Here is a 19,974-nt window from a genome sequence, read left to right on the forward strand (position 1 = left end):
TGGGAGGCCAATTGGCAGATCAACAACAGGATTATTTTTAAATTTTTTTGTAAGTCTGTGTCTTTACTCAAACCTGTTCATCATGCTAGTGTTGTTATGGTAGTTAGGTAAATGACAGCCCTTTTCTCAAGATGTTTATTCCACCTGATGATAGGAGCCCTCCAGTTAAGTCAATACCTATGTCTGATGTCTGGAGGATTGTAGCTGGCTGATGCAATGCAGTCTTTTTTGTCTTATAAGCCTTCTGTTCTTTGTATGCTGTTTACTCAGAAGACTTATACTGACAAGATAATCTCAAAAAATAGAATGATTTAGGAAGTGGTGAGGTGGAAGAGGAGGTACATGAAAACTTGAAATGTTTCTTGTTCGTTTTGCAGATTTAATTTTAAAGGCATTGCTGACTGACATTCCCCTGACTCCCTTATCTCCCTTTACCTCTTCCCTACCCTCAACCCTAAATTACCCTTATCTCCCTTTACATCTACCCAACCTTAAACCCAGAAATGACCCTTACCTCCCTTTACTACTTCCCTCCCCTAAAAGCTCAAATTAACCTTACCTCCATGTTCCTCTGCCCACCCCTAAAATCACCTTACCTCCCTTTACTTCTTCCCACCCCAAACCATAAAATCTATCTTACCTCCCTTTCCCTCTACCCACCCTTAAATTGTAAAATCACCCTTACCTCCTTTTACCTTTATTCACCCATAAAGTCTAAAATTACCTGTAGCTCCTTTTACGTCCAGCCACACCTAAATAACATAGAAATTATGTTATTAAAAAAATACCTAAGTGGTAAAGTACTGCATGGCAAAGGTACACATACAAGCATGGTAAAGGCTTAGTGGTAAAGGTTAGGCTTGGTAAAGGATCTGTTGAATTTTTAAAATGACTCTCAATGCTAAAAAGTTTTCGAATATTTAGATTTGTTTTAGGTAGTTAACCACCATGAAAATAGTTGAAGATTTACAGTTGTCAAGAGCAGGAGAAAAGGTGTCTTCAGAGTGTCAAAGGAGAATGAGCACCCCTAAAATTGGTGGTGTGTAGGCGAAAGGGTTTCTTTCCAAATGAAAATGATTTTCTTGTGAAAAAACAAAAAGAACACAATGCAGAATTGTGCATTTTCGGAGTGTAACATTCAGATTATCACACTGGGAGATTTGTGAATTGGCCCCTTTTTTGTAGCCTTCTGAAGTGTTTTTCGTAAGTGCATTGGTTAGATAGATTATATATATTAGGTGGGATGGAACTGAAATACACCTATGACAGCAGTATTAGTGATGTTAGAACAAGTGAAAGAAAAGTGAATGTTGACTGGACACAAATCATTGATTCATTTAGTCTTCTGCCTCATAGCTATACTTAGAACTACATAGTAGAAAGAATTAGTAATGCATAGACAGTCCAATGTTACCAAAATCAATTTATGATGGGAATAAAATGTTGAGTGATAAGCTGCAGTAAATTTGAATCAAGCTGGATTTTCTTCATGCAAATGCTCATAATCTTTAATGTGGGAAAAAAACACAATATATTTCCTCAATTGAGATGACCTATAACTCTGTATAAAGCCACAACTAGAACCGAATTTTGAGGGGCGGGGTGGTTAGCAGATCAATCGATGGAGGCGTGGCTTGCACTTCAAACAATGGGGCGAAGCTATCCGTAGAGCAAATACTAGGAAAATTACAAAACATTGTGCATGTTAAACATACTGGTCAACCCAATACGACACACATGCTGTAGTAGATTTGACAGTGTTTAATAAGATACTGGCAGAGATAAAAAGGCAAAACAGTCAAGTCCCTCCTGTTCGTGGTGGCGGGCAAATCGCCAATCCCACCACGTGGGTGTCCTATACAGACATGTACAGAAGGTTTTACATTTCTGGCTATTATCCTCTCATTAGATCCCTCTCTTCGCTACTCTCACAACCTCCGCCCCCCCTTGCTAAGGCTGCATAAGGATATTGATAGATGGAAGTCGCTCCCCCTTTCCCTGCTCCGGAACGCTGCCCTCTTTTAAATGATGTCTTTACCCCGGTTCTTATATGCCCTCCAGGACTCCTTGGACCCGATACCTGTGTTCAATTTCAGAGAAGTAGAGAGTCTCCAAAGTGATCTATAGTGGAATGGTAAACCAAGTATCGCTCTAGGTAAGCTTTCCTTGAACTGGTATGACGGGGGCATCAGCCTTCCCAATATCAAATTGTACTATTGGGCGAATCACCTGTTCTCCACCATCCACTGCACTTACGCCCAGCCTGGAGACCCAGGCTATAGCATGGATAGATGGCTCCTCTCTGGGGGAACTTTAAAAGAGCCCTCTACTCCAGGCCCCGGCGCTATCCACTTATGGGCCCCACTAAACACGCAGTACACGTCTGGCATGCGGCCACTAAATGCCTTGGTTGAGGGTAACACTTGCAACACCGCTATAGGATTCCAAACAACTTAGCAATTTGTGGAGGAGTAAGGGGTTTGACAAATGGGATCTCATAGGTATTTCCCACATAGGCGATCTGTGGGAAAAATAAGACATTAAGTCATTGGCCGCATTGCAGCAACAGTACAAGTGGGCCGACTCTGAATGCTTCCGCAACACGCAGGTCAGACATGCACTACGCACTCACTTACAGCCCGGGTGTCACGTTACCGGAAACATCCCCGCTAGAAGATAGAATATTAGACGGCCATATTCCTGACAGTACCATTTCACTGATATACAAAAAACTGGTCAACAATATCTCGGACCCTCTCCAGGCCCTCCGCGAGAAGTGGACCACAGATGGCATTGAGATGGACGACGAGGAGTGGCAGGAAGCTATCTCCTCTCCCAGAGTGGTGGCAATATCACCTCGTCTCCGACTTGTCCAACTAAAATTCCTACACAGGGTATGTGTAACAGGGCCTCAATTGGTGCGTATGGGGAGGGCAGACAAGGGAGACTGAAGGCGAGGATTTGGCCAGCTGGGAACCTTCCTTCATATAGTCTGGGAATGTGAACTGGTTCAACCCTATTGGTGCAACATTCATGACATCATTAATACTGTTTTGTCCGTGCAACTTCGTATGGAAGCCCGCAGGTGCTTATTAAATATCTGGGAGCCAACAAATTTGAATGTCAGCTTGAAACAATTGGTCACGTTGGGACTAATGCTAGCTAAGAGAAACATTGCCCAGCGATGGGGAACGCCGCTCCCTCCTATAGAGCGAGACTGGGAAAAAGACTTGAATTGGGCAATGTTTCGATAAAAACTGTATATGTGGCCCGCGGATGTCCCAAAAAATTATCTCATGTTTGGGGCTTTTGGAACTCCTGTCAAGGAGATATATGTCAACCTCACCTGACTCCCAATATTGAAGATCCCTCTTCACCCTAGACCTTCCACATTCTATTCTGTATATTGTGATGCACCTGCTGTTCCCATGAAGCCTAATGTACTACTTCCTCTGAAGTGTCATTGTATTGCTGATGTTTATTTCTTAATAATGAAAAATGTTTTACAAAAAAAAGGCAAAACAGTGATTTGCGATTTGACAACTCAAAAACAGCTTCTACAGATTTCAGCACACAATTTTAAAACCAGTTTTCGCAAAGTTGTTTCAAGACAACAACACTTTTTGGCAGTGCTCCAAAAATCCCTTCTGTGAATTGTCAATGTGCTCAATAAATATTTTTCATTCCTTCCTAATAAAGGCACTGCTGCTTTACTGTTGATAAAAATACGTGTTCAGTCTGCTCATCGCAACATTCCAACATATGTTTGTTATGGATTGACACATGTACAGTTCTCAGAAGTAAGCTTAGCGGGTTAATGCACCTGATTTTGACTGGCAAATCACTGGCTTGATTCCTAACTCACCTTCAATTCCTCCTGCGATTGAATTAGTGAATGCCAATCAGCTTGCAATATTGCCAGCAGTTAATCACTCTGCCAAGAATCTGCTCAATCCAAAATCAAAATACAACAATAAAATAGTTTCTCCCATTCAGCAATTATCCTGTGATATGACTGAGCGCTACATCCAGGCAGGAAGCCATCAGGCATAAAGAACAGGCAAAAAGGTAGTTGCCTGAAATAACTTTGCCACACGTGATGGTATAGCATGCAAAGATCACAAGTAAAACTTTAGCCCCCAGAACACAGAATGTGTGGCTGATGGGCGATGTTCTGCAAAGAGGTCACTCCACCAGGAACAGAAATGATGCTTCTCAATTGCATAAGGTATAATAACGATACCATGATTGCAATTCTGTTTTGAAGCCCAAAGCACATTGAGTGCCAAATCCACTAAAATATCAGTGTTGTTATTAAATCCTCCAAGGACAATGTGCTGTAAAAGGCAACATTTGTTACATATTTCTCAATAAATCCTTTGAGAAGAAGGACTATATTCTCTATAATACCTGTATTAATTATAACAATATGCGTGGCCTGGGGAGGGCACAAAAGAGGCATAACTCTGGTTAGACATAAATTATATGTTCAGGCTCTGCATAGCTGAGCTATCTTCCCAAAGGTCAGGCACCAGACTTCTGATCAATCCCTGGTTTTACAATGCTGCATCACAAATGGACAGATCAAAATCTGCCTGATTTCTTTTAAAACTGTCACAGCGCTGCGTTTCGTGCCTGAGGGCACCCACTAACTATACTGAAAACCTATACATGCAAGATATGAGTTGAGCTGTTACTAAAAAGGTGCAACAATTGCCCTCAGGCATCTTGACACTGAACTAACAATACCAGAAAAGATATGTAGATAATCAGTCACACAGATCAATTATAAAGCCTCCCTAAACATAGAATAGTCCTTTATTTTGCAATGGCCAAGACAGGCTGCATTCCAAATCGAGGAAGCAACAAAAGAGAAGCAACTTCGTAACAAGCTATGCTGCCATATTCTTAATGCCTTGATGCTTGTAAATAGCAGACTCGGGAAAGCCCATGTAGCAAGCATTGGTGTAGTTCAAAATAGAAATAACAGTAGCATTAACAACATGAAGTTTCATGTGGGACAGAATAAAAATACATTTTATCTTCGAGATCCTCATTTGGAGGTAACAGGATAACACAACTGCAACAGTAGGATGCGTCAGGTGGAAATGTAATCAATGTAATCTTGTTTGGAGTAATTCAGCGCAGTCATATGGGCAATTTGAGTGTGAAAACCAGCTTCAAAACTCCTCTGGCTAGCATTTAGTAACTTGTGCTCTTCAAGATGTTTAGAAATCTGGTGAGCCAGAACGTCTTACCAATTTTAGTAACTGCTAGCAAAAGAAAGATGACCCTATAGTTCTGTCTTGGAGTCTAGGTTTGTCCTTTGTAAAAGGCGTTTGACTATCCCTTGCTTCCATCCTCTAGCGACAGTGACAGTTGAAAACAGGTGTAGAGGATAAAGGCAAAAGCAGGTGTAACACCTTTAGAGTTCTGACTGGGCATACGTCATCGGGGCTGACCAACTTTAGGGACATAAACAAAGAGTAAACATTATCTCCCTTAATTATTGGGAGAGTTGTTATGGGGGTGACAAAAAGGGGAAAGCTTATGAAGCTGGGCAATACAATCATGAATTGTCTTGATCCTTTGGTCATTTCATATAAAGAAAGAGGCCAAATTGTCACAAATAACATGGGAGGGAAAGTAGTTATTTTGGCACAAGGAAGATTGGTGAGACTGGAGACTGCCTCCAATAGAGCCCCCGAGGAGCAGGAGGCCTGAGAGATAGACTGTTAAATCAAAGAGATCTTAATAGCAGTAAGGGATACTTTACACTGCCTGTGTTATTAATATATATATATGCTGCTTACTTTCAAAGTCTAGTTTATGTGTGTGTATATGTATACCAATTCATGTTTTGCCCAGTGCAACATTTTTAAATACTTTACATAGAAAAGTGGAGGGGTTACAGCCTGGTTTTTCTTCCTCTTACCTCTGTCGGATATGCCTAAACAAGCTGAAGCCTGTCCTGCTCTGTAAACAATGATGTTTTCCGGTTTATGAAACTATTCTAGGTGTTTTCTTTAGTTCTATATACCTCGCGCTAGAAAAGTCAAGGCAACTTAACTAATGACAGAAGTGAAACCAAAGGCCTCATTTAGAATTTGGTGGAGCTGGGACACAACCATAACACTGTTGAGCTTCTTCTTCACCAGATATTCTGTTACCCCCTTTATTTAGAGTTGGTGGATTGGCCATTAGTACACTAGTACAGCCTTTTACATCTCTATAGGGGTAATCCTCTGACCTGGTGGTCCATCTGTCAAGGGCCTACCACGTCTCAATGTTGGTCATCCCACCCTATTGAGAGCAGGTCTACCATCACTCATTTTACCTGCCCGAGGCATGGTGGATTCATAAAGAAAAAATGTAGAATGGCCTCCACATGCAGGGAGAAAGCTCAGTGCATCAGGCCAACTGTGTTATGTATTGAGAAAACAAACTCCTGCTTAGAGAGCTTATTTACTCAATACAAAGAGGTTTTCTGGGTGAGTGCTTTTAATATGGGCAGCCGGTTGTGGTAAAAATGTGCAGGGGGCTGTTGTAAGGTGGGTATGGGGGATGAGTTGTGGAGCGGGAAGGAAGAAGAAGGGAAAGTTAGCTGGCAAGGGAAGCACATCATTCTCCCCCATGCTTTGCCTGGTTTTCCGGCAGGGGTATTAGAAGGGTTCCAGACTTCAGTGCAGTGTTTTCCCTACAGTTATTTTACCCACTGTATTTTCCGGGTTTGTAAAATTGAGTTCACTGTTCCCGCTCTCAATCAATCAATCAATCAATCAATCAATCAATCAATCATAGCATTTGTAAAGCGCACTACTTACCAGTGAGGGTCTCAAGGCGCTGAGGGGTGGGGAATGCTGCTACTGCCCGAAAAGCCAGGTCATTGGGAGTCTTCTGAAGGTCAGCAGGTCTTGGGTCTGCCGTAGGTGGCAGGGCAGGGTGTTCCAGGTCTTGGCGGCGAGGTGGGAGATCGATATGTCGCCGGTGGTCACTCTTCGGATGTGGGGGAATGTGGTGAGGGCGAGGTCGGCGGAGCTGAGCTGGCGGGTGGGGGTGTAGAAGCTGAGTCGTCTGTTGAGGTATGCTGGTCCGGTGTTTGGGCGTGCCTTGTGTGCATGGGTGAGGAGCTTGAAGGTTATCCTCTTGTTGACGGGGAGCCAGTGCAGGTCTCTCAGGTGGGGCGTGATGTAGATGCAGCGGTGCATGTCGAGGATCAGGTGTGCAGAGGCGTTCTGGATGTCTTGAAGCCGTTTCAGGAGTTTGGCGAGACTCCTGCATAGAGGGCGTTTCTGTAGTCCAGCTAGCTGCTGACGAGGGCCTGGGTGACAGTTATTCTTGTTTCGGTGGGGATCCACTTGTAGATCTTGCGGAGCATGCGGAGGGTGTTGAAGGAGAAGTGTGGCTCACTGGTTAGAGCAGGCAGACCCTGAAGCAGAGGTCAGACCCGGGACCAGGGGTTCAATTCCGGACGGGGCAGGGTCTTGAGCTCAAATGTCCATGGACTCCATAATTCTCGCTTCGGTGCCTGACCTAATCATGGGTTCACACTCTGCAACTATGGGCATTAAGCTTGCTTAATCTCCACAACGGCCCCCCCGCGGCGGGATGCCTGGCTTTCACCTTGGGGATGCCCTGTAGGGGCTATCTCACAGGGAAAAGCCAACACGGGTTCCCAAGGCAAGCGCGGAGATACCCCTTCGGGGGTCGAATCTGGCGCTATATAAGAATATAATAATAATAATAATAATAATAATAAGGAGGAGGAAGAGACGGCGTTGACCTGCTTAGTCATGGAGAGGGTGGAGTCGAGGATGACCCCTAGGTTGCCTGTGTGGCCGGTGGGTGAGCTTTTCCCAGTACGGTTGGCCACCAGGAGTCATCACAGGCCAAAGGGGTGGATCAGAGGAGGAGGCCCCCCATCTTGTCCGAATTCACCTTCAGTCGGCTGTTCCTCACCCATTCGGCGACGGCCTTCATTCCTTTGTGGACGTTGGTTTTGGCGGTGTGGGGTCCTTGGTGAGAGAGGGGATCAGCTGGGTGTCATCGGCGTAGGAGATGATGTTTGAGTTTGTGCCGTCGGGCGACGTGGGTGAGCGGTGCCATGTAGATGTTAAACACAGTTGGACTGAGGGATGTGCCCTGGGGTACGCAGCAGACGATTTCGGTGGCTTCGGACCAGAAGGGGGAGGCGGACGCTCTGTGTTCTGCCGGAGAGGAAGGAGGTGGTCCAGTCCAGGGCCTTCTCTTGGATCCTGGCGTCGTGGAGGCGTGTTCATAGTGTGCGGCGGCAGACCGTGTCAAAGGCGACTGACAGGTCCAGGAGGATGAGGGCCGTGGTTTCTTCGTTGTCTAGCAGGATTCTGATATCATCGTGGGGGCGATGAGGGCGGTTTCCGTGCTGTGGTTTCTGCAGAACCCGGACTTGGACGAGTCCAGGATGCTGTACTCCTTGAGGAGAGTGGGTCAGTTGTTTGTTGACGGTCTTCTCAATGACCTTCGCCGGGAATGGGAGCAGGGAAAGGGGCCGGAAGTTCTTGAGGTCCTTGGGTCCGCCTTGGGTTTCTTGAGTAAGGCATGGATCTCGGCGTGTTTCCAGCTCTATGGGAAGGTTGCTGTCTCAAAGGAAATATTGATGGCATTCCGGAGATGGAGTGCGATGGCGGTGCTGGCTTTGTTGAAGGTGTGGTGTGGGCATGGGTCTGACGGAGATCTGGAGTGGATAAATATTGGTTCAGGAACACTGCAAAATGGAATGAAATTGCACTCTTCGCAATTCCCAATTGGAGCCCATGTCACTTATATAAACTTTGCAAGTGACCTGACACCCTGAGGTATGAGAAGCTTGAAAAAACAAGCAAAGCCTCCTCCACCTGTAAATCGCTGTTGGAAGACCTCTGTGGTTGAAGTGGGCTGGATGAATTGGGAATGACATTGCCAATCTTTTTTAATTTTACAGTAACAATACTCTACTTTTTTGTTAAAAACATCTGTTCCAGAAAAGATAATGTCAGCCTTCAAGTGCGTCTCGCTGAAGGGGTGGGGTTCTCCTGTTCTGTGAAACCAAGAGGAGGCAGACAACAAAAGAAGAAACAAGCCTTCCTGCCAGCATGTCTGCTACTTGAAAACAATATAAATGAGTGCAATTGGTTAATCAGCAAATCTGAAGGCTGCTTAGGAATCAGTAGTTGGCTTTAATTGATGAAGTCATTGTAGGTTTCTTGGTGACAAGGAGGTATTCTTTTTGAGATGCAATTGAAGCATGCTTCATCTGAATTCTGGAGTGAGCCCTTCTAATGGAATCTTATAAAACAAACAGCTCTCTACTAGTTCATCCCTTTTTGTTTTGTAAAAAACATCAAATCTGTTCATTTAAAAATATTGGTACATTTTGTGGTATAATCGTATAACCACATTTTATTGCACCTAAAAAATGTTGAACATGAAGTGAATTGTAGAGCTCTATGGCGAAGGGGAAAGAAAGAGATAATTAGAGAAATGCTATTTTCTATCATCACACATTTGGACCTAACCTTGAAAGATCTAAATTGTGTGGCCCAGCAAAGAACGGTCTCAGAAACCTAGGCAACTGCCCAAGTGGTTATAACATCTAGGAAACAAATAAAAATTCAAAAAAGTTGACTTTGCTTATGACCCTATTCCTGGAATGTGATTATTGGTCAATGCCAACCCTTATGAAGAAATACAAAATCCAGATATGAATTAATCAGAGTTTTGTACCATGCATAGAACAGAGAATGCTCAACTCAAATGAGTTTGTTGATACTCTCTAACAGAATAGGAACTAAGGGACATTAGAATGCTGGTGCTCCAGAATCTGTATACAGCCTTGTACCTGGTGGACAATAATATAATGTGTCAGGAATTGGTGTAGTTAGGAATAGTGCAAATGGTTTCTGGTTCAAAAGAGAGCCGTCATGGATGCTTATTAAATCCCTATCATTCATGAGAATAATGATAGGGACAAACAATAAACTGAACAAAGTTGACCATAAAATCCTAACACATCACATCCTCCATCAAGACATTCAGACAAAACACAAAGTTAAACATTTTAGAGCCAATTAAGTATCACGTACCGCAGACTAGTCAAAAGTATAATTTATCAACTAAACTCTCTGAAAACACTCGACATTTGTTCCTGCAAGCTACAGGGCATTCTCACTGAATCACTGGCAATTTGAGATTGAATTATGGAAAACTCTAAAACTTGGGATTACCAAAGACAGGATAGCCATCCCCACCCAAAATATGACTAGCACCTTGGTAGCCAAAGTAAGTAAAAAGTTAAATTTCTCTGTGTGTTATTTAAATTCAAAGAAGAAGAAAAAAACTTAAACTATGCAACTCACCAGGACTCTGTGCTGAAAAAGGGGCAAATATTTTTGTTCAGATTCCTGCTAAACTTTCCAATGCCAGCAAGAGAAGACTGGGACTCCTGAGAGGTAGGAGTATATATCGATATATGAGATAAAATAGCTTTCAAAACTTTCAGACTTAAATAAAGACAAATGTGTTTTAGCAGCAATTCTCTACCTTCCAGACACCTTGCCATGACTGGCGCTCCAAGACAATTTGTTTACAAGCACCTTATAATTGTCTTAGTTGTGAGTATGATAATAATAAAAACAATAATAAGAAAAGAGGGAGAAAAAGAAGAAAAAGAGGATGACAGGAAGACTCTCGTTACATTTCTTTTGAAAAGTATGCAACATATCATGTAAAACGGTTCAATGTGTGATGGTGATATAAAGGGCCAAATAGATACGGTAATCAGGTATGGGCTAGTTTCAAATTAATCCCGAAAAAGGAAATAATAAAGCATTAGTCCATCCTCAATTTTCTCTAAGACTGTTCATCTGTGTCATTATAAATAAAAGAGGGGGAAAAACATCTACCTGTCAAGATCAGAAATGAGCCCTGACGTTCCAAAGAGGTTGGGGACCATGCACATTTGCTTTATCAGTGGCTACATTTATTAGGAACTATTATATCTTGAAAATGGGAGCTGGTCAGTACTGCTGCAACTGGAAGAGTGTTTTGAATTTAAACAAATTTCTGCAGGTGAATCATCTTTTCTCAATCAACGATGTACTTCAGACATTAAGCATAATGTTCTTTAGGATAACAGAAGACATTCCAGCCCCGATAATGTGTTTAGGGCTAAAATACAATCTCTGCACAACGAGGAGTTTGCACAGGGAATGAATTGGTTACTCACTGTTAATCTGCATTACACGGAATCCCCTATTCTCATACCAATACTTACTATATGAAGTGTACTACCTTGCATCCAGGCACCAAGTGACCCAGCCTGTGCCAACCAAAAGTTATATGTTTCAATACTCTCTTTTACCCCAAATTCCTCCTCCTCTATCAATAAATGGGAAAAGCACACAAAGCACTTCTTGTCACTCCATCACTTTTTATTTTATCAGTAACTAGCAGCCCGTCCCGACGTTGTCCGGGTATGAATTGCTGCCGTCCAGTAGTATATTGTTTTGTAGGATTTCGTTTTGATAGCATTTCTCATCTGTGACAGGCCTGTGAAACGCCCCGATTCACAGTGCACTGCTGATGCACTTAAGAGTGCGCGTTCAGTAGTGTGTGAACTCGAGTTTCCCTACTTTATTTTTCCTTGAAATATTATATAGCGCGAACTCGACAACATGGCATGAGCACAATTTACATTACAGAAGAACACATTCATTTGTGGTAGGCACTGGGAGACAAAGCGATTTGCCTGGAATCACAGGATGATGAGCTGATGCCGAGATTTGAAAGTAGCTCCCCAGTTCTAAAGTTCGCAATTTTAGAACTTGTGGCGGGAGGTGAGTCTAAAAGTGTATGTTGGTGCTGGCCATCAATGAGAGAGACCTGTGCATTTTTCAAATGGGTAGTGAAAAAATATGAGTATGTTGCTGGAGATGTGGGCCGCCGTGCCACCAATGTACCTACCGGGGGAGGGTAAACACCCATTATTCCGCAACTTTCTTTCCGCATACCATCACTCCGCATACTTTCATTACGAAAGTACCATGACTCCCCAATGCCATTATAACGCATGGCATTACATTTTATATGCTTTTACCATGCATACATTTACAACAAAATTCGTTGTAAATGCATGAATGGTAAAAGCATTTTTTTTTTAATGTTTAGATGAGGTAAGTATGGGTATAGGGGAATATGTTTTGGGGTACTGGGGTATATGTTTTGGGGTGTTTGGGTATTTTAAGGGTTCAGATATAGTTTTGGGTTATGGGGTACAGGGGTAGTTTTAGGGTTTAGGGATAGGTATGGGTTTTGGGGTACAGGGGTATTTTTAGGGTTCAGGGCTAGGTTTGGGTTTTTGGATACCGGGGTATTTTAAGGGTTCAGGGCTAGGTTTGGGTTTTGGGGTACAGGGGTATTTTTAGGGTTCAGGGCTAGGTTTGGGTTTTAGGGTACAGGGGTATTTTAGGGTTCAGGGGTAGGTATGGGTTTTGGGGTACAGTTGTATTTTTAGGGTTCAGGGCTAGGTTTGGGTTTTGGGGTGCAGGGGTATTTTTAGGGTTCAGGGGTAGGTTTGGGTTTTGAGGTACAGGGGTATTTATAGGGTTCAGGGCTAGGTTTGGGTTTTGGGGTACAGGGTTTTTTTTAGGGTTTAGGGTTTCGGGTTAGATTTGGGTTTTGGGGTACAGGGTATATTTATAGGGTTAAGATGGGTTAGTGTTTAAGGATGTTGGGGTATTTTAAGGAGTAAAGGTGGGTTATGATTATGGGGTGCGGGGGTATTTAAAGGGAGCAGGGTGGGATTAGCACACGATATGAGACATGGCATGAAGGGCGGAATGTACCACACGCCCCCAGCGTTTGTCACGCCCCCAGCACACACCCACAGCACAACGCAGACACGCCCACAAGGGACTAATTTGCTTGCACAGTTCTTTTACCTTTTAAATGTATATGGTGGGCATCTGCATAGCCTATGTAGGGAAGGAGGGATGTATGTATTTGTACGAGAATATGGTATTGGGAATGATGAGGACTATCAATGAGTAATCAATGTATTACTGCTTTACCCAGTTCGCTGACCACTACTTAGTGTATGAGAATATGCAAGAGCAATACAGGGCAACATGATTCCAAGAATGACATAACTTCCACATTAATGCAAAAAATATTTAATAGTAATTCTGCAAAAAAGGAGAAGATAACTGCCTTGGACATAACAGCTGCCAACACTGTACTTATTGACCATATCAAATCTATAGAGGGAAGCAAAAGTAGATGACGTCGCCCAAGTGGCCAATTTACAAATATATGCAATTGAGGATCCACATGCTTCTGCTCAGGAGACAGCCATGCACCTAATGTATCTACCCTTAACCACTACAGGCAGGACCACATTTTGTGCACTAGTGGCTAAGGAAATACATTCTTGATACATCTGCTCAAGATAGACAAAGAGGCTTTTTGAGTATGATAAAAAAAACACCAAAATGAACAAACAAATTTTACATTGAAAATCTGTGTTCTTGAAATATACATTTTTACTGCCTTTAAAACATCCAATGTGTGTAATGTTTCTTACTCAGGAGCAGAGAGCATTGGAAAGACTAGTTGTACTAATAATATTTAATCCACATAAACTAATAATAAGACAAGGAAATGTGATACGTCAAATAAACATTTAGGAACACCTTTAATTTATCATCATACATAGGAAATGAGAAAAATAATGTGACATTTATGCAACAAGTGAAAACAATTCACAGTGTGGCTGCCTATAGCAGACCAGATCAAAGTCCTGGAATATGTTGCAACTACAGGAACATTCAGCACATGATTCCTTTTAGGGGTACACACATTTCTATAGTCCAACACAGCTAATAAGCAACACCAGAAAAAGGAATTATATTTTGCATACCTGCTGCAAAAGAAAAACACAAAAGAGAAACATGCACATAGGAAACTCATTAATGTACTTTTAAAAGTCACATTTACTGCAAAACGGATGTCAATGCAGGCTGATTTTGGCCTAGTTTCTGACAGAGTCCTAGTTATGGTACCTAAATCACATTAAAAGCAAGCATTAATTCTCCAAACATACACATTGGTCCAGATGTATGAAGGTTTTGCAACTTACAAACAGGTCACAAACAGGTTTGTGACTGCGAATAGGTAAGTATAACATGTATCAAAGTGATTTTCAGTTCCATTCACAAAAGTAGTGAACCAAATCTTACTAATTTTGCAACTGCAAAATAGTTATTACCTATTTATGAATCTCTAATTGCGTTTCGAAAATAGCATGCATTAACCATTTGCAAATTGCGAATAGTCCCAAAAACAGATTTTTGCATTGTCAAGTGAACAACAACTGCAAGCAGTTGGTAAGCAGGTGCAAACTAAAGCGGAAGAAACACATTTTTTTACAGTGGCTGCCCTGCATGCTGTGGGGAGGAGGATGGTTTTTGCTCTACACCATCAGAGGAGAAGACACAGAGGGCATCTCAGAGTCGGAGTGACTGTATTCCAGCGGAATCTGGAGGAGATGTGTGGTAAGATTAAGGCTGAGCAGCACTGGTATATTAAATCTTACTTCTGATTTAGCTCCAGTGTTGCCTATGGACACACAAATGAGTTTCTCTATCCCCACACATATTGAGATACTTTGCTTCCTTCACCTTTTACCCTCAATGTGTTATCAGAGTGTAGTAGCCACAGTAGTAGCCAGAACAGGAGGTGTTTAATCAAGTTCACTTTCCCATTTTGTCCACTTTTCTTTGTATGCAATGCTGATTAACATTGACAGAGACATTGTATTTCCTAATGCTCCACAAGATTTGCAGTAGGCAACATTAGATTTTTTCCCATATGGCTCATTTCCCCCGGTTATAAGCTGTGTTTTTGGCACACTTTTAATTTGTCCTCCATGTGCCACAGACAATTTGCATAGAATCAGGAAAAGCCAGTACTCTAAAAATTGTATGCAAAGCAGGCTGTTTCATAACAGACCTTATGTACCACAATTTCCTGATTCAACCCACGATTCATACATGTTCAGGCACTGTGGCCTGTACAAATGCATTTCAAGAGAAGACTTATTTATTAAAATGTTTTTATATTTTTTTAACATATAGATTTGCACTGCTCTAAACTCGAACTAGAGAAGTAATAGCGCGCACTTTTTAACTTATTAAGGCTAGATTTCACGGCCTTCCCAAAAGTAGTGGTGCTCTGCAATATTCAACTGATGTGTCCTGTAAAATAATAACAGTTTGTGCAATTTTTCATCGCATTCAGAAAGGGATTTCGTATGTAGCCTGAATTAGAGAGCTCTTATGAGGAGGTGGAACTATCACCACAAAACCCACTTCATGATAAAATAAGGCCTGCTAATGAATGGGTTCGCCGAATAAACATAACAAGCATTAATAAGCTAAGTGCATTATAAGTGCTCTATAATGTATAATAATAAATAAAATAGTCTTTGCATAGTTTGCGGCAGTTTCATTGATGATGTAACTTGCCCCAAGGCCTTATCTACATCATTGCTACAGTTTGCCAATTCATGTTGAGTATATATGGTTTGCCTGCCAAGCACTCCTGTAGCAGCATCAAATTTCTCAACATTCTTACCATAGTTTTGTATTCTAAAAAGTATATGGTGATATTCTCATTCTGTTGTGTCTCCTTGTGAATTGCCCCAGATAATGATATTATGGCTTGTTTAAATTATTAATGCTGTTAATAGTGGAAGCTAATCTTTCATTGATGTTTCTGGCAATTATAATAATAGAGTCCAACTGCTTATTTTGTACATCTAACATTGATTTTCAATGTGCACAAATTCTCCTCATGTGGGTGTTGCACCTGCCTCATAGTATGTTTGAGTAGGCCCGGGTCTTAGTGTTATTAATCTTTGCCTTCTACGTCTTTGGATGTAGAAATGTGTTCTACATTGTGTAGGTGGACATACATGTATAGAAGATCTAGTTGTTTGTCTTCTTGGAGCCACTCTTCTTTCACAAAGTGTAGTACTACTTGTAATGTCCACTGGTGTAGGAAGATTAATGATGAAACTATTCTCATCCTCTACCTCTACCTCACCCTTCATTAAGCTGCCATCTTTTTCACAGAATCTAAAGTTTGAAGTTTGAATCCTGTCAACTCTTACTGGAAAGAATTCAAACAGTACAGTTTGAATCCTGTCCACCCTTACTTATGGTAGATTATGGTAGATTCACCAGCCCCAGATGAGTCTGAAATTGGGTACCAGTAAATTCCAAATCCTGAATTGGGGCAAGAAGGGATTTATTGAAGTTGATAAAATGTTTATAATGAATAGAAACTTGACAAAATTCCTGTGTGCATTCCTGAACAATAACCTTTGATGAGATATTATTGGACTTGGCCCTTTTTTCAGGGTCATCCCTGAACTTTTTGCTTTCCTCCTGTATTTTGTCAGACTTGTTTTTGTTGGTTTTATGACTCTGGGCACTTTACCACTGCTAATCAGGGTTAAAGTGCATATGCTCTCCCTGTGGTAAATTGATGTATGGATTAGTGATTCCATGATTGGTTGGTTTGGTTTACTTGTCAGACCCTAGTACAATGCACTGAGTGTGCCCAGGGCTTGTAAACCAAATACTGCTGGTGGGCTTGCAGCACTAGTTGTGCCACCCACAGAAGCAGTCGGTAAAAGTGTGTCCCAGGTCTGCCATTGCAGAGCCTGTGTGCAGTCTGGTACTTCCATGTTGACTGGGCAAGTGCACCCACTTGCCAGCCCCTAAACCTTCAATTTTCTGCATATTAGTCACCCCTATAGTAGGCCCAAGGGCAGGATGCATTGTAGGTCAAATGTAGGACATGCCCTGGTGTGTGTGGCATGTCCTAATAGTGAATTACAGCCATTTTCATTTTTCACTATTGCAAGGCTACCTGTTCCCCATAGGCCAGAACGGGCAGTTTGAATATTACATATTATAATCCTAACTGGCTCAGGGAACTAGGTAGAGTTTAGTATACCTGAACTCAGAATGATAAAATACATCTTTTAGTGTAGTTGGTTTTAACATTCTGTGTTTGAAAATACCACTTTTAGAAAGTAGGTATTTTCTTGTCTAACCATCCAAGCCTGCCTTTGCTAGGTTGTGTATGCCTGTCTGGAGTTTGAGAGACAGGGGCTGGGGGATTCCAGGAGACAGGGTGAGTCAGCACAGGGCTGAATAGAGAGATCTGCTTGCAGATGGGAGGGAGGAGTTGCACTTGGGACCTGAATAGGGTTGTGCCTTCCCTCCACAATGCTGGCTCCTCCTCCTGTGGTGTGTCTGATGTCCCTTCCCTTCACTGTGAAAGAAAAGAAGGAGTCATGTAAAGAGAGTGCTCCTGGACTGACCAGAACTGGTTTGGACCAGGCAAAGGCCTCTCTGCCTGAAACTGTGTATAAAAAGGGGGACCCAAACCCCAGAACTTTAGATCACTTTTGGGAAACAAGAAGAAACCTTTGCTGAGGGGAGGAACCAGAGAGACTGCGGAGAGACTACCCCTACGAGTGAGGGATTGGCCTGCAGTGGTTGCCTGACTGCCAAAGAGAGGAGAAAGAACTTTGTACTACTTTCATTCAACTTGTGAAGTATCTCCAAGGGCTTGAGATAGAGCTTGCCTCCTAATGAAGTCTCAGGGACAACAGACTTTACCAACCAGCTCCCCAAGAGTTCTTTGGAAGGGCCTGCAGTTGCGTTGGGCTTTCTGAGGGACAGCTTGCCGCAAGGAGCTGGAAGCACGACTCACGAAGAAGAAGCGTGTCGCCGAACAGCCGCTGTTGCCGCACAACGCGAAAGAGTCTCGCATCACCGGAGAAGAGGATCGACCTCGCACCAGATGCCCCCGCATTATCGGAGAAGCGTGATGCCACCGCAGCAGCTGTCATCGCATCGCTGCAAAAGCATGTCGCCGCTGCCACATCGTTGCCGAAGCGCCTCGCATTGCTGGAGAAGAGGATCTTCGTCGCATCAGATGCTGCCACATTACCGGGAAGATTATCGCAGGGCCTGTCGCGACAAGAATCGTTGAGTCGCCGCACAACCGTCGGGCGTGCATGCATCATGTTGAATCAAGGAGAAGACGCCATTTTGTTCATTGCATCAGATCTTCATAGCATCACGGCATTGCGGGCCACATCGCCACAGAAGCGCAGTAAAACACCGAGGCAACACCTCCCCACGCTGAGAAGAACCAATGCATCCCCTAAGCATCAGTAGGGACCGGACGCTTCACCGTTCTTGTTTGTAAGGAACCAATGCATCACCTTCCCTGCAATACTTTCGTTGTATAGCGTTATGCATCCTAAGGTACATTGACCTCAAAGTGTAGCATTTTACATCATTATTTTAGGAGTGTACCCCCTTACTCTGACTAGACGCAAGGGTCCCTATTTTGTTAAAGGTACCTACCTCTGCCAAATAGAGACCCCTAAATCTAACAGATATGAATCAACCAATTATCCTGGTAAAGATATACCAGGATATCTTTGTGATTAAGAGGGACTACAATCAGAGTTAACAGTTTTGTGAGCACACATCAGTCCTGATTCACAAATGGCCTCTGCACTAGTGGTGGATGTCCTGCAGTCATAACGGGGGACCCGCATTCATAGCTAGATCTCCGAACTGCAGTTTCTCCCTGTGGAGAACCCGTCACGAGTGAGGGCCCCCGCCACAACTGCAGGGCTTCTATCACGAGTGCAGAGGCCCTTTGTGAATCGGGTCCTCCGGGAAGAAGTCAGCCCAAAAAGAGGGCTTGAAGTTACCATTGACAGCCCTGCACAGAGAACATCAGGAGTTTATGATGTAAAAGAAATATCAGAATATTACGGTATGCATCCTTGAACGAATCCTCAACGATGCACACACCAAGTAATAATACAAACCCACTTCAGTTTAGGTCCCTCAAGTCAACACACATCCTGAATTTGTTTCCACAATCCTTTAGGGCAAAATAACTGGAGCCAACCATTCAGAAGATGTAATCTCTTCGGTTACTCTCCAACGCTGTAGTCTATCAAGTTCCTCTTGTATGGGTTTTAACATGAGGTGGGGTACCCTCCTTAATTGGTGTACAATAAGCTTTGCCCTAGATTTAAGCATTATTGTGTGTTTGAATCCCTTCAATAAACCCGAACAAGCTAGTACATTTTGCACAGCTCCCATGTACATATTAGTCCCACTATACTCACACTCCTAATCAGCAACCTCCACAACACTGGGAGTTGATCCATTAGTGGTACCTGGTGTGTTGTGCATCTCCCTAACCCAACAAGAAGTGTGTTTCATACTTTCAACAATATCAATTGCTTTCTTGAGAGAAGGACTTTTGGCTAACAACTTCTCCTGCACTTTGAGATAGTTTGTGCACCACACAAGTTGTTCACGAATGAGGCAGTCCGCGAGATCAGCAAAATCACAATTTTGAGCCAGGGCCTTCAATGTTGCAAAATAATTGCCAACTCTTTCTACTTTGGCTTGTACCCTCATGAAAAATGTATGATGTTCCATAACAACATTGATGCGCAGTCCAAAAATGGGGTAAGGCTTTATACCACAATTTCAACCAAAACATGCACTGTGAACCAGGCGCTAGTGTGGAAATCACTCACCACTGCTGTACGACAAATTCCGTAATCTGGTAGTGTGTTCGTGGCAATAACCGTTCGTGGAGTGTCGACTCCAGGACGCCACGGGATACGGAACTACGTGACAGGAGCACCCTATAATAGGTGCTTGGTGAATATTGCCACGAACACACTACCAGATTACGGACTGGTGGCGGTTACGTCCACGTAATTGGCTCTTCCTGGAAAACGAAGTAATGAGCCATACTAAAAAATTCCCCACGAGATATACTAGAACTCGTTTGGATATTTAACTCATTTGTGCTTACCAACTTATGGCATACCTGACATCA

The 19,974-nt window shown here is 42.8% G+C and overlaps 1 protein-coding gene across 4 annotated transcripts in view; it reads left to right on the forward strand.

The window, feature by feature from the left end:
* GRAMD2B (GRAM domain containing 2B) overlaps positions 1 to 19,974 on the forward strand; it is a 463,109-nt gene that overhangs the window by 68,404 nt on the left and 374,731 nt on the right. For 2 of the 4 annotated variants that reach the window (XM_086961100.1, XM_086961099.1), the window contains exon 2: positions 14,445 to 14,567. The exons of the other annotated variants lie outside the window; for them this stretch is intronic. In XM_086961100.1, the coding sequence (XP_086817226.1) occupies positions 14,445 to 14,567 (123 nt within the window). The remainder of the gene's footprint in view (positions 1 to 14,444; positions 14,568 to 19,974) is intronic. 4 annotated transcript variants of the gene reach the window in all.

The sequence above is a fragment of the Lissotriton vulgaris genome, chromosome 3_1 (assembly GCF_964263255.1).
Source record: "Lissotriton vulgaris chromosome 3_1, aLisVul1.2, whole genome shotgun sequence".
NCBI lineage: Eukaryota > Metazoa > Chordata > Amphibia > Caudata > Salamandridae > Lissotriton > Lissotriton vulgaris.